Source organism: Mytilus edulis, chromosome 8 (genome assembly GCF_963676685.1).
Source record: "Mytilus edulis chromosome 8, xbMytEdul2.2, whole genome shotgun sequence".
NCBI lineage: Eukaryota > Metazoa > Mollusca > Bivalvia > Mytilida > Mytilidae > Mytilus > Mytilus edulis.
In genome coordinates, this window is record NC_092351.1 from 18804423 (window position 1) to 18818786 (window position 14364).

General features: G+C 31.3%; 1 protein-coding gene across 1 annotated transcript; it reads right to left on the reverse strand.

The window, feature by feature from the left end:
- Nucleotides 1–11170: 11170 nt before the first annotated feature.
- LOC139486923 (neuropeptide FF receptor 2-like) lies at nt 11171–12626 on the reverse strand. The gene has a single exon (XM_071271970.1). It carries the CDS (start codon nt 12327–12329, stop codon nt 11310–11312), a length of 1020 nt encoding a protein of 339 aa, XP_071128071.1. The 5' UTR covers nt 12330–12626; the 3' UTR covers nt 11171–11309.
- Nucleotides 12627–14364: the final 1738 nt, after the last annotated feature.

The following is a 14364-nucleotide window of genomic DNA, read 5'->3' on the forward strand; positions in this document are numbered from 1 at the left end:
AGTTTTCTCTACTTCTTTTTACAGTCTTCATTAACTAACATAAAAAACACTAATAGCATAAAAAATATTCCACACAATCGCTAGGGAACGACTACTTAAAGTAAGACAACTTGTTTTTTGGTAAAAATAATTGTAAACAAAACAGGAATAAAAGACGTCGGTGTGAGTATCTACTTGATCATTTGGTGGAAAAGTTGAAATCTACAAATTATCAAGGGTGAGATTTGTCGATCTGATTTACTACTTTTTGTCAGTTTTTTTCGTTAATTGCCTTGACATGTCTTTCCTTTTTTGATTAAAGTCAACACTATCTAACTAAATAATGAATATCATATAAAGCATTAAATGTTAAGACTTTTTTCATAACTCCTTTCAAATTCAAATGTAAATGAACTTTATTGATTATAGTCAAAACATTAAACTATAGTAAAAGAAATCTTATATAAAAAAGGTAATATTCAAGGGCAGATAATTTCACTTGAAATGATTTTATACAATTTCTTGTTATATTGCTGTCAGTGATAGTAGATTTTACATTTAATTTACAAATTAAAGACTATTTCTTTAAATGTCAACTGTCTTCCATTGTTTTAAAAGTAAATGCATATATTGTCAATTTGTTAAAAAAAGGGTAGGACAAATTGATTGCGCATTCAAACACGATAACTAATAAAATAAACTTACAATCAATCATAAGACGTAAGTGTATGTAGAAGAGGGTTTCATCGTGAGAGACAAGCTTAGATGTGTTTCGCTGTCAGCATTGCAGTATTCCATATACAAGATACATCAAATCATAGTGGACATTTGATTCGTGTCAGAAGGTTATTGACATATCTTAAGTCTGTGCTTTCCTTTTTGATATCCTGTTTATAAATAAGCTAAACACAAATGAGAGGTCATTGCAGGTTGTAAAATTGTTCTTGGTTTGGACCATTAAGATTCCAGACTTGCAAATATGAATTAATTGGTTTAACACAAATTAATGTAAATGTATGTATGCTTCTAGTAAATAAGAGTAGCTGTTGCTTTATACGATATTTGGTCTCTAGTTGATAGTCAATCTCTTTATTTTTTCATATCAAACTAAGATGGCTCTTATAATTAAATTACTAACATGAAGTATAAATATTTGTTTCATATTTTTCTGTTTTGTCTGTCTGTTTTTATGTAATGTTTCCTGTCAAAATCGTCAATTCTATTTAGTTCAGATTAACATTTCACAGTACAGCGCAGACCTCATCATCTTTAACACTCTACGCTTCCAAAAAGAATAAACACACACAAGCAAGATAATTAACAACGAACAACACGAACATGTTGAATGTTTTTGGTAACAGAAAATTGTTATAGAAATTTAATAAATTCGTTTTAGTCCCTATCTGGTTGTTTTTTTGTGCTTCTAATAACAACTCTGATCAGATATTTAAAATACTATTTCCTTTCATCACATCTGATGCATTTTATTCCCTGCAATCCCATTTGTTTTTTCGGAACATTTATATTAAAACCGTTGAGATTGAATTATTTATTATTTATAAAGAGATTATTTTATATTAGATCGAATTTACGAATTAAAAACTAATTTGCTTCGATATTAAACACAATCATTCGAAAAAATATATTTAACGAAAAGACATTTTTCTTCTGTTGTCAATTATTCTCGATGCATACTTATAGGAGCGCCAAATAATTCATCTTCTATGGAAATAAAAGACAAAAACTTGTTTTGCACGTTCTTTACATGAGAGTTTAGATGGTGGGAAAAGGGAAAAAGGAAAAGGGAAAAGGGGTGATGTTTTCATAAGTGTGTCCATTTTTTTTAATTTCTGTTATTTTTCCTTTATATATTATATACTTAGTATTCTCTATCAATTCTGTTTGTTTACTACCCTCAGTCTATTCTTAATATATATAGTAGTTATATATATTTTTTGTAATGTTCATAAAATTGCAAGGATCTCTAAGACTCTTAGTAAGAGTCTACATACATCTTTCCACTATTATTCAGGTGACGATAACCTAGAGTAGCCTAGTGTATGTCATAAGTGAACATGTTGAAACTAACATCATGATCGTAAATACGTAGCTAACCTTACTCAAACTATCAAATGACATTTAGAACGATGATAACGTTGTAGTTTTATATATTATTAGAAATGTAAGGCTGGAAATTAGAAAAGAAAGCTGTTAATAGTAATTGCACGCTCATCTGTAAATCAAACAAGTACCATGCATTGAAATGGACAAAATATTTCTTACTTAGGAACAGGGGAGGTTAAGGTCAATTTGACAGCAATCCAACAAAAAAGTTAAACATCATCGTACGTTAACAACATAATAATTAAATCAAATTCTACACAATTCATGTCTTCTCCTCGTTTTCACTGCGGCTTGGTTATAAATACCAGTTCTCTCTTGGTACTGGTTATTATTTTTACAGTCTTCGTTAAATATCATTATAATACTTATAACATGATAAAAAAATTAACACAACCGCTAGGGGACGACTACATACAGTAAGACAACTTGTTTTTTTGTAAAATTTGTAAACAAAACATGATTAAAAGACGTTGGTGTTAGTATCTACTTTATCATTTGGTGGAAAAGTAGAAATCTACAAATTATCAAGGGTGAGATCTGCCGTTCTGATTTACTACTATTTGTCAGTTTTTTTCTTTTAACTGCATTGAAATATCTTTCTTTATTTTATTTATAGTCAACACCATTTAGATAGAAAAGAAATATAATATGAAACATCAAACGTCAGGATTTTTTCAAAACTGCTTTCAAAGACAAACCTAAGATGAGTTTCGCTGTCTGGATTGCTTGTTACCGTTTACAAGATACATCTAATATGGTCATTGTATTCGTGTCGAAAGGTTATGAACATATCTTAAGTCTGTGCTTTCCTTTAATTTTTGATATCATGTTTACAAATAAGTTAAACATAAAAGAGAGGCCATTGCAGGTTGTACAATTGTTCTTGGTTTGTACCATTAAGATTCCAGACTTGCAAATATTAATTAATTGTTATTACACAAAGTCAGGTAAACATATGATTCTTTTGCACGACCTTTCAAGTCATTTTTAAATGTTTTGTACTTTTAAAATTTATTTATCATGAAATAATGACAATATTAATACCTTGTGACAGGAATACGGTGATAGATTGTTACATGTAATGTAGCTTGATGAATTTGAAACGGACGTAAACCAATCTTTTATTTCCGTAGGTTAACAATTAAATTATGGATTTCTGATATTTAAATTAAACGAAACAATATGAACAAACCCTGATTATGCTGTAGCTTGCTTGTTTTAATGCAAAGATATACAAAATTTGACACTAGGCTCTAAAAATGCGGACGTACTTTATATTGTCACATATTAAGTATTAGATAAAATACAAAGGTAACCAAGAAACAGGCCGGTAACAACCGTTGCCGGATAGTTTTTCTGCACGAGTAGTCAGGTCTTATTTTTGGAAGATGGATGGATATACGTATTATTAACGTGCATCTGAAGACGAAAGTTAACAAAAACGAGCTTCTTGCTCATAGAAGATGACAAGATCAACTCATTGACAATCATTCCCTATTTTACTTTTCCGTATCATTTTCAAGTTGTTTGAATTTTAACATGTACACATACATGTACTCTTTAAATTAGATAGATGATTACAGTGTTAAGCCAATCAATGGATACATTTATAAGTTTCCTTATACAGTGACATCAACATAAAGGCAATAAATAAAGACTGTTTGGCATACTGAAAGAATGGGTAGTAGAGTGTCCAAAAGTCATAACTTATTAACCAAATTCTGAGAACCATTCAAAATAAAAATAAGGAGATGTGTAATGACTGCCTCTGAGACAACTAACCAACAAAGTTCAAATGAAGTGGATGTAAACAATTATAGGCAATAAAGATAAAAACGCATACAGTAAGGTCGGCTACAAAAGGTCCAGACATGAATAACATGAATCAATTCAATTGAGAAAACTTCCGGTATACATTATAACAAAACCGTTTACGGAAAGAAAAACAACAATATGACAAACATGAATCAAGGACAACCACTGAACTACAGGCTCTTGACTTAGGACAGGCATGTATAGAATATAGCGGGTTTACACATATTCGTGAGCGCTCATTCCTCCCTTTTTAACCTTGGGACATTGGTGTAATAGATCAACAAAAAAAACAAACTATAAAAATCAGTTAAAAAGGATTAACTCATCAGATGAATACAAATAGAAATACATCTATCAAAACTACATATACATGTAAAACTTGGACGGGTACTTATACATCCTAAAAATGAAAAGTCACTCAAGTATAGATCTGAGATTACTCGCAGTTCCAGTCAAAACACACAATGAAAATATCAATCAGTACAGATCCAACATCCAATGGACTTATCAAAAAGACGACATTAACAGTCAGAGAAATACATGACTTCGTGCAATGCCAAACTACAAGTATACAAACTATAAGAACAGATTGTAGTTAAAGCACGCTTTTTATTTAAAACATCCTAATAGTTTTAATATCTACACTTCAAAAATTGAAATTTGAAAAAAAGTAAAATCACAAAAATACTGAACTCCGAGGAAAATTCAAAACGGAAAGTCCCTAATTAAATGACAAAATCAAATGATAAAACACATCAAACGAATAAACAACAATGCAGATCTTCGTAAAGTCTTTGATCCATGCAAAGGGACAGACAAAATAGACGTGAAACACCATAGTAGTTTTACTGTGTCTGTCTTTTTCAACTTCTGATAACTCATTTAAACCTAATATCTAGTTATTCTGCTTCTGTCACAATCAATGTCTCTTATATAATCTATTGGTAGTTATTGGAAACTTTTCAGCGCTCCCTTTTTCAAATAATTGAGTTCAGATATCACGGAATGTGACATACTTGTCTTGAATATAACTCAATTAACTGCTTATTTAACCCTTTCCGAAATTCTCTTATAAAATTTATTTGAAACTTTTCATCGCTCCCTTTTTCAAGTAATTGAGTTCAGCTATCAAGGAATTTGACATTCTTGTCTTGAATATAACTCAATTAACTGCTTGTTCAACCCTTTGCGAAATTCTCTAATGAAATTTAGTTTTCAGAAACAACTAATGGCGTACATTAACATGTAAATATTTGATTACCTTATGACATAAAAAAAAAAAATAAGCAGTGGCATTATCAGAAAAAAAAAAATACGATGTAATTTGTGATAGTCTACAGGGATTTAACAAGATTATCATGACAAAATCAGCCGTTAATACCATTGTTTTATTTCCAACAGGGTTAGAAAGGCGTAATGAAAGTAAATATGTCTAGACGTTAAGTATGATTCAGTTTATGATTGTGTTTGAAATCATTGAACAAAGAGAATATGGAATTAATCTGACAAAAAATCAAACATTATCATTTCTAATTTGACAACTGTTTTTTTTTACTTGTCAAGCCATGTGCTGTAAACACTCCGTATACAGTGTACAACCCACGGGACATTAACTGGCAACAAATCAAACAGTAAGATTTCTAACTCAACAACATATTGTTTTCTTCACTATTTAAGGCATGAACTGCAGACATTTCGTGAACAAGGAATTTGCAAGGGCCACTACAGTCTACCTCAGTTGTATCTACATAAAGAAACATATACATCTTCTAATCATATTAGGTATGACAATAAGCAATACTACACAATATCCTCAAAACGGTTAACAACGGGTCAATAAGTGGCATTGCCCGAATTCAGATATTTTAAAATGTCGTAACTTTGTGAACAATTAGACGCAATAAAAAGTACCACATACAAAATTTAATCCTGGTATCTATGATGTGTTTGTAATGCATATAATACAACAAACTACTCTGAACACTTATTATAATCTTTGAAACAGATACTAATGTAGCGCACCACTTGCAACATACAAGATTATAGAGACTACTTAAAGAATGCCATACATATCAAATTATTAATTAATTTAAGCCCTTGCTTTATCAAAAAAGGTAGTAAGGAATCCTTTCTATAAACTTTGAAAAAATGTATCGATCAATAAGTGTCCTAACGTCTATAAACATTTTCACCCGGGATTTAGATACACCGTACATGCCTTTCGTACCGTATACGAAAATACAACTTTACAATAAGTTGTTGTTGATTGACAAATGACAACAAATTATACTAAAAAAACCTTGAGTTGGAATTAAGTCCTCTCTTGTATTGTTTTATGTTTGTAGAGCACAGATTGGTGTACTGTTATGGAATTTAGGTCGCTGCAGACTCCCATGGAAAAATTTAAATTATTGTAGCCACAACCTTTCAATATTGATGAATTTATCCGAAGTTAGCTTATTATCACAGATGTTTACCCAAAATGAGAAAAAAGTGCACTTTTAGGTGAATTGTTATGCCCCACCTACGATAGTAGAGAGGCATTATGTTTTCTGGACTGTGCGTCCGTTCGTTTGTCCGTCTGTCCTGCTTCAGGTTAAATTTTTTGATTAAGGTAGTTTATGATGAAGTTGAAGTCCGAACAACTTGAAACTTTGTATTCATGTTCCCTACCATATGATCTTTCTAATTTTTATGCCAAAAAATTAAGAGATTTGTTCCCAATTTCTCGGTCCACTGAACATAAAAAATGATAGTGCGAGTGGGGCATCCGTGTACTATGGACACATTCTTGTTAAAATCTATAATTGTGTGATATTTTATAATTTGTTGTCGTTTTTTTCTTGTTTTTTTTATAATAAGTATACTGCTTCGGTTGTTGTATTTAATTGCTCCAATGGTATCGTCTTATTTCAATCTATATCATTCTCAACTTTCAAGTATTTGTCAATTAGATGTGTTGGAATACGGCTTATGGTATGACCTTGTCAGAGTGTCAGCTAATTTATATTTTCTCCGTTTTCTGCTTTTATTAGATAAAAACTATTTGATAGATTAACCATATTTCAAAAGTGACGTTATTCCTCTGAGTACACACGCACTAACAAATTGAATTCGGCCATGAACTCAGTTACACGGAGAGACTATCTGTATTTCATTATAGAAAAAATGAGCAATATCCAATTTTAATTACTTCAATTATACAAAATTAGATAGAAGCAAACAGTAACAATCCACTGCACTGCCCATCCCGTTGTGTTTGGCTCTTTTAAAAATTAAAATCGACTAATAATATAATTAGGTTTTGATTTGAAATTAATATTCACGACATGTTTCTGTTTATCAAAGAATATATGTACGGAATTACTTCCAGTAATGAGATAACACGTTCGTTTGATAAGGATATTCATCGAAGACCATCATTATATCTTTAATTGCCGGAAATGCGCTGCTGAATATAAATTCTTGTCGAAAGGGTGACATCCATATTAAATATGAAGATAAAATTATGAAATGTATGATTTTGAAATTCCGTTGTTCATTTAAATTTCTTTTTTCAATTTATTTATATTTAACATAAAACACATTCGTTGAAAAAGTGAAATTCCAATTATTAATAAGTTGTGTTGACCATTGTAAAGCTTGTTGATGACCTATGAACTAGTGAAAACTTCTATTAGTAACATGTCATAATTGCGTCAGACTTGCAGCCCAATAGAGCGTGTATCGTAAAAGGAATAATTTACATATAATTATTTCTGGTCTGGAAGACAAGTACCTAAAACATCCCTAAGGAAAAAAGGAAGAAGCAAAGGAATCCTCATATTGATAGAGATCTTAATAATTTAATCAAAAACTACATCTAAGAAATTTTGTTCCATTCATTTACTTTTTTTGTGAAATGCTGCACTGCTATCGCGTATTTGGTAGAAGGTTTGGTTCAGACGATATTCGCACAAATTGTGATACACTGGTTTTAAGATTTGATAATTAACATGGCACGTTATATAGGCCTAGCTTATACCTTTTGATCATGGAATGAAGATGATAAACAAGTAATATTCCGCTTTAACGAATACATTAGTTTTAGAAGATTCATTGTTGTTTGCTAAAACATCCAGTGGAAAAACATTCTTGCGTATTTAAGGCAATAAGAAATTTAACAAAAACTAGAATTATTGGTCCTGCAAATTGGGTCGACCAGAATAAAGGTTGGTAAGCGCTATTAGGAAAAGAGGCCAGTTCGAAGGCGTGCCTTACTACCGGCGATCATCAGATCATTCGAAGAGTGGTCGCTAAGGTTTTCAACATGTCGAAAGAATTTGGTACTCACGGACCATGAACGAAGAATTTAAATATAATTATAAGTTAAAACGTTGTTTCGTGTCTATATATCTGTTATGGTAAAATCTTCAAGCTTACTGAAAGATTATGCATAACTAGCTTACCATATTGCATTACCCAACAGTTAAATAAAGACAACAATAGTATACCGCTGTTCGAAAGTATTAAATCGATTGAGAGAAAACAAATCTTGGCTACAAACTAAAACTGAGAGAAACACATCAGCTATAAGAGGAAAACAAAAAATCAACAGGAACACTAAAGTGCAACCCAAAAAAAAAACGGACAATGCAACACACACAGAAAAACACTATAAGATAATAACTTGCCATTTTCCTGATTTGGTACAGGACATTTTAAGAACTAAATATTGGGTTTAACCAGGTTTTGTGGCTAGCCAAACGTCACACTTTTAACCTTGTGGTTAGTGTAAGTAGAAGTTATTGGCTCTTGTTGTATTTTAAAGAAGCCTTGTAAAATTTTTACATCATACAGCAATAAAAAAAAACTTGCTTATACCAGAAATTATAAATGTTTTACATTCAGTAGGAATAAATCAATAGCCATCATTAGGTACACACACCTGGTACCTTTTTCAAACGTCTAAATGATACTTAATGCAATTGTAAACAACACCCGTTACATTTGGACGATAACCTAGTGTTGCCATACTTAATTCAAATTGCACCACGAGAAGGAGGCTTGTATTACAAAAAAACAAACTTGAATATCACATATGTCGCCCGAAGGAGACATTTAGTAACTCATGAAGTGGAAAGTTTTAATAGTGTCCATGTTAAGCCATATATTTACAACAATATAGCTGAAATATTCCGTGATCAATTACCATTTTCTAGGATTTGTAAGGCCATGTAGTACAATGTTTATAAGGATATTAGCAAACATTCAGTAAATCTATTTTATTTCTATGTAGCATTAAAAGACATAAATGATAGTTTCCGAAAGTAATTTATCACATTAATAAGCTTTTGTCGCAACAGTTTCTGACTAAAAAATCGGAGTACGACGTTGTTATCAAAGATATATGTTTTTATTTCACTTCCAACTTACCTAAAAGCAAAGTAAAGAAATATACTCACGATACAACTATTTAACCATTGTTTACTAGTTACTACCCAGTAGGTCATCATTAATTATGGCGGTGCTGTTTTACGGGTTTTAAGGTAGAGAGCTAAATGTTTTTATTGTCAGTCTATGACTGTTTTTTTTTCAAGATTCATTCTTTACTGTCGACATATAATGGTGATAATAACATTTAGAAATAAACAAATGTATATGGAAAATACTTACTACAAAGGGACAGATATTGACAGCTATAAGTCACAGTACGGCCTCAACAATGAGCAAATTCCATACCGAATAGTCAATTATAAAAGGCCACGAAATAATAAATTTAGAGAAAACTAACGGCCTAATAAATGTTAAAAAGATAAATGAAGTACAAACAAATGTGTTACAAAGCAACAAACGACAACCACTGAATTACAGGCTCCTGACTAGGGACAGGCACATTCATACCTAATGTGGCGGGTTAAACATGTAAGAGGGATATCAACCCTCTCTCTAACCTTAGACAGTGGTGTTACAGTACAACTTAAAAATGAAATATCAAAATCAGTTGAATAAGACTCTTTAGATGGATACAAATGGAGATACATATAACAAAAACATAAAGTTTTGTACTTGTACATCCATACAACAAAAGGACACTTAATACAGATCTCAGAATACTCGAAGTTACTGATAGCTAGTTCAAAGCCAATAACAACTAATAGAAAAAATAATGGATCTAAGACTATAGCTAATTTGAATAGTCTTTAAAGTTAAAAGTTCTTGAAAATCAAATAACTATAATAAGAAATTGTGTGCTGTCCTACATCTGTACCATTTATAGCCTCAATATAAAATTCTAATAAGTAAAAAAAAAAAAATATGACTATTTTGTAATAAATTATAACACTGGAAATAATTGTACTAATTGTACTGCACCAGATATGCATTTCGACATCTATTTTTTTTCCCCGTCAGTATTTATCCGGGCCGATATATCTTAAAATCAAAAACAAATACAAACGTTACAAATTTTATCGACTAAAAGTTAAGTAAAGCCAAATCCGGACAAGGAGTTAGAGGTATACATGAGGTAGACATACCTTTATTTAAAGTGTGTTTTTTTACAAAACATTTTAATAACAGAAAAAACAAACAAATACAATTTGTAATTGTTATTCCCTTATGATACTATTTCAGTTGCTTAAATCGTCATCCTTTAAATTCTGATGGCATCTTTGCTCATTGGCAATCATACCACGTCTCTGTATTCTTTTAGTGGGTTGTTTGCTTGTTAGAAGATATTTTAACAGCTATGATTTGGGTTGTCGAATTGGTTTTTATACACTGAAAATAATATAACTAAATACATGGAAAATGAAGAGTAACGTACAGGTTAACAAGAGTTGATTGAAGTTTCAAATATACAGTTTGTGTAACCGTTTTAGTTGCCGTGTATTCTTTGCGAATTTATCAAGTTGTTCTTTGTTGTTATTTGCTTAATTAGGGGACAGCCTTTACAAAGTATTTACAAATAATGTGATTTTGTTTGAGTCTGTAAAAAGCTAGTGTTCTTTGTTGTACAAATGTAGCGATATCAACCTCAAACAACCCCCTCTGTACTAACCGGTATACTATTGTATACGAATTACGTCTTGAACTTGCTAGAAGATGCTGGCTTTGCCCCGGGTTTAAAACGTATATGATATTTAACGATTAAACAAAGCCAAAATATTCGGTTTTATCAAACGTGTTTCAAGTTGTTCTTTGAAAAAAGAAATATATGATCATATGAAAAATAGTTGGAGAAATTGCTTTTTTGATTGAGTATGGAATTTCAAAACTAAAGATTTTTTATCAAAGGATGTTTAAGCAGAACAAAAATACAAAATATACATAGAGCAAGTTGAAATATAATTTAATATAATACAGTCAAAAATCAACAAGCTTACTAGAATGTAATGGCATATCAAGCTTCAAATTACCTCTCTACGTCTTGGTATTCGCTGTCGTAATGAGTTCACACGAAAGACATTTTTGTTAATGTTGTGGTTTGCTCTTATGCTTGTTAAGTGTCGTTTCCTACAAACATAGTGTTTAAAATAGCCGTAGATTAATAAGTTCCATATACCTCGAGTGAATGAAATCATGATAGCACAGTTTACAATCACTGGCCATAGTGGAGAGGCGTCTGAGAAGGTTTTATCAAGGAGAATAATTACTTCTAATGGAACGTGGCATACAAATATTACACTGAGTAAGGCGATAAGAAGCTTAATAACGAAAAAGTAAGTTATAAGTCTTTCCTTCAGTACTGTGAAATAGTTTCGTGCCAGAACGAGTAATATAATCATCGTTGTAAGTAATGGAAAGATGCACAACACAATCAAATCAATAGAAAGAAATGGAATGTGTAAATAATCGAATCTCTGGTCCAATACGCATCTACTTAATGAAGTTGTTTCAAAACTACCAATGTCGGTTTGTCTTTTATCCTCTTGTATGGTAAATAGCACTACACACCAAATGTTAAACGAAGCGGCAAAAAACCATAATAAACTCGTACAAAACATACATCTTGCTACAGTTACTATTTCTTTTGTCGGACACAATATTCGCATGGCTTTCTCTGCAGACATAAACACAACTGTATATGGCACAACCGTTTTTGACATGTAAGACACAAAAGTGTAACATTTACACATATATATAGAAAATTCTCCTTTATAAGTTATAGACAGAATATGAGATGGTATTGAAACTGCTCCATTTAGAAAATCAGCAATTGCGATGGAAAATATAAACACATTCGTTGAACGACCTAAAAGTTTTCTTTTTTGTATTAAAGCGATTGTGAAACCATTTCCGGCCATGAGTAGAACACTAGTACTTGCCTCCATAAAAATGATTATATTTGCCAAAGTACTCTCAGGAAATCCATCCTGCAATATTTGTGAACTTTCATTCGCATTGTCTAATATAACAGTATAATTCATTATATAAAACAAATATTATGAGTATTCGACATTTGTTGGATTTCTTGTTCGTGTATTCAACATGTTTTTTGCTTTCCCATTAAACATAATAACATCAAATTTTACACTTTTACCAGGTTGTAAAAAATCAAATAGTTGCATTGATGGTATGAAATAAAATCATTCTTTCTCCTTGAAAAATCCTGATAATTTTGTCTATCAACGGCATTGTAAATGTATTTAACTTCCCATTTCAACCATGATGAATAGCAAATAAATATTCCATTTACAATTAAACGACAAATAATTACATGACATCCTTCACTGCATATTACCTAAAGTTCAAAAGATGTTTTTAGATATTAAGCTTCTCTCTGTTAAAAGACAGAGACAAAAATCATCCAATAGAATCTCCAATACTTAAAATATTGATTTGTTAAACAAGTTTGTCTTTAACATTTACTTAATCTATCAATGGAAATCCTACGAAGCAACTTGTTTTAATGCAAGCTTCTTCCAAATTAGCATTTCTTTTCCTAGGTCATAAAATTGCATTTATTTTAAGGACGAAGCGGAAAGAATTATTTCCTTTGACACACTGACAGTTTCAATCTGTGGCAATCACATTTAATTTGATTTCATGGAATAATAAAATTTATGATCAACGTCCCAAAAACTTGATTTATCTTCCATCTCATTACATAACAAGAGCCTTCTATATGTAGTTTTAATGATCTCTAGAGTGTTTAATATTCCTTAATTTGCAGTAAACTGGACATTGAGTCAATCAGTCGTTCATTAGAGGGGATTTGAAATCACTCAGTTGGTGTTTGTCTACAACTCTACGCTGTAAATGAAGATTAATTATGTGGATTTCCGAATCCTAAAGGATTTTAAAATATTTATTTCCGCTGTTCCAATCCTTATAAAAAAATATAAAACTAAAACAAAGGAATTATTCATCATAAATTCATTTATTCTGTTTACCAATAGAACTGAATGGTAAAATTAAATGTCCCATTTTACAGCGTAAAACGAACTACAGTGCGTATGTACTGTTACATAAAATTGAGAATGGAAATGGGGAATGTCTCAAAGAGACAACAACCCGACCATAGAGCAGACAACAGCAGAAGGTCACCAACAGGTCTTCAATGCAATCTTCAAACGCCATACTAAACTCCAAAGTGTACACAAGAAACTAAAATTAAAAATAATACAAGACTAACAAAGGCCAGTGGCTCCTGACTTGGGACAGGCGCAAAAATGCGGCGGGGTTAAACTTGTTTATGAGATCTCAACCATCCCCCTACACCTCTAGCCAATGCAGAAAAGTAAACGAATAACAATACGCATATTAAAATTCAATTCGAGAGAAGTCCGAGTCTGGTGTCAGAAGATGTAACCAAAGAAAATAAACAAAATGACAATAATACATAAATAACATCAGACTACTAGCAGTTAACTGACATGCCACCTACAGACTTCAATTGAACTGATTGAAAGATTATGCCGTCATCATATGAATATCAGGCACAATCCTTCCCATGATGGGTTTAGTATCATACCATCATAACATATATGAAAAGAACATAACCCGTGTCATGCCAACAACTTGTTTTTGAATAAATGGGTTTAGTTCCGATGCAAAGACCCTATTAGTGAATCAATATTAACGCCAAAATATGCAATCTTTAATGACCTGACAACAGTATCGTAACTATATCCTTTCTTAATAAGTCTATTCAAAGGTTTTGTTAGCTTCTGAGGTGAATACTGACATTTTTGATAAAATATTGGATGTGAAATACCTGAACGTATAAGAAGTCTGCATGTTGAGCTATATTTACGAATGAAGTCCTTAAACCGATGATAAATTTAGTAAATGTTTTGACTAGTTTGTGATATCGAAAACCCTGGTGTAATAATTTTTCAGTAATACATAAATTTCTCTCGTTAAAATCTAAAACATTGTTACATACACGAGCGAATCGTAAAAGATGAGATATATAAACAACGCAAGATGGTGACAAGGGAACGTCACCATCTAAAAATT

Excerpts from the sequence above, each read along its gene's own strand:
- LOC139486923 (XM_071271970.1), bottom strand. The coding sequence starts at position 12,329 with ATGAATTATACTGTTATATTAGACAATGCGAATGAAAGTTCACAAATA.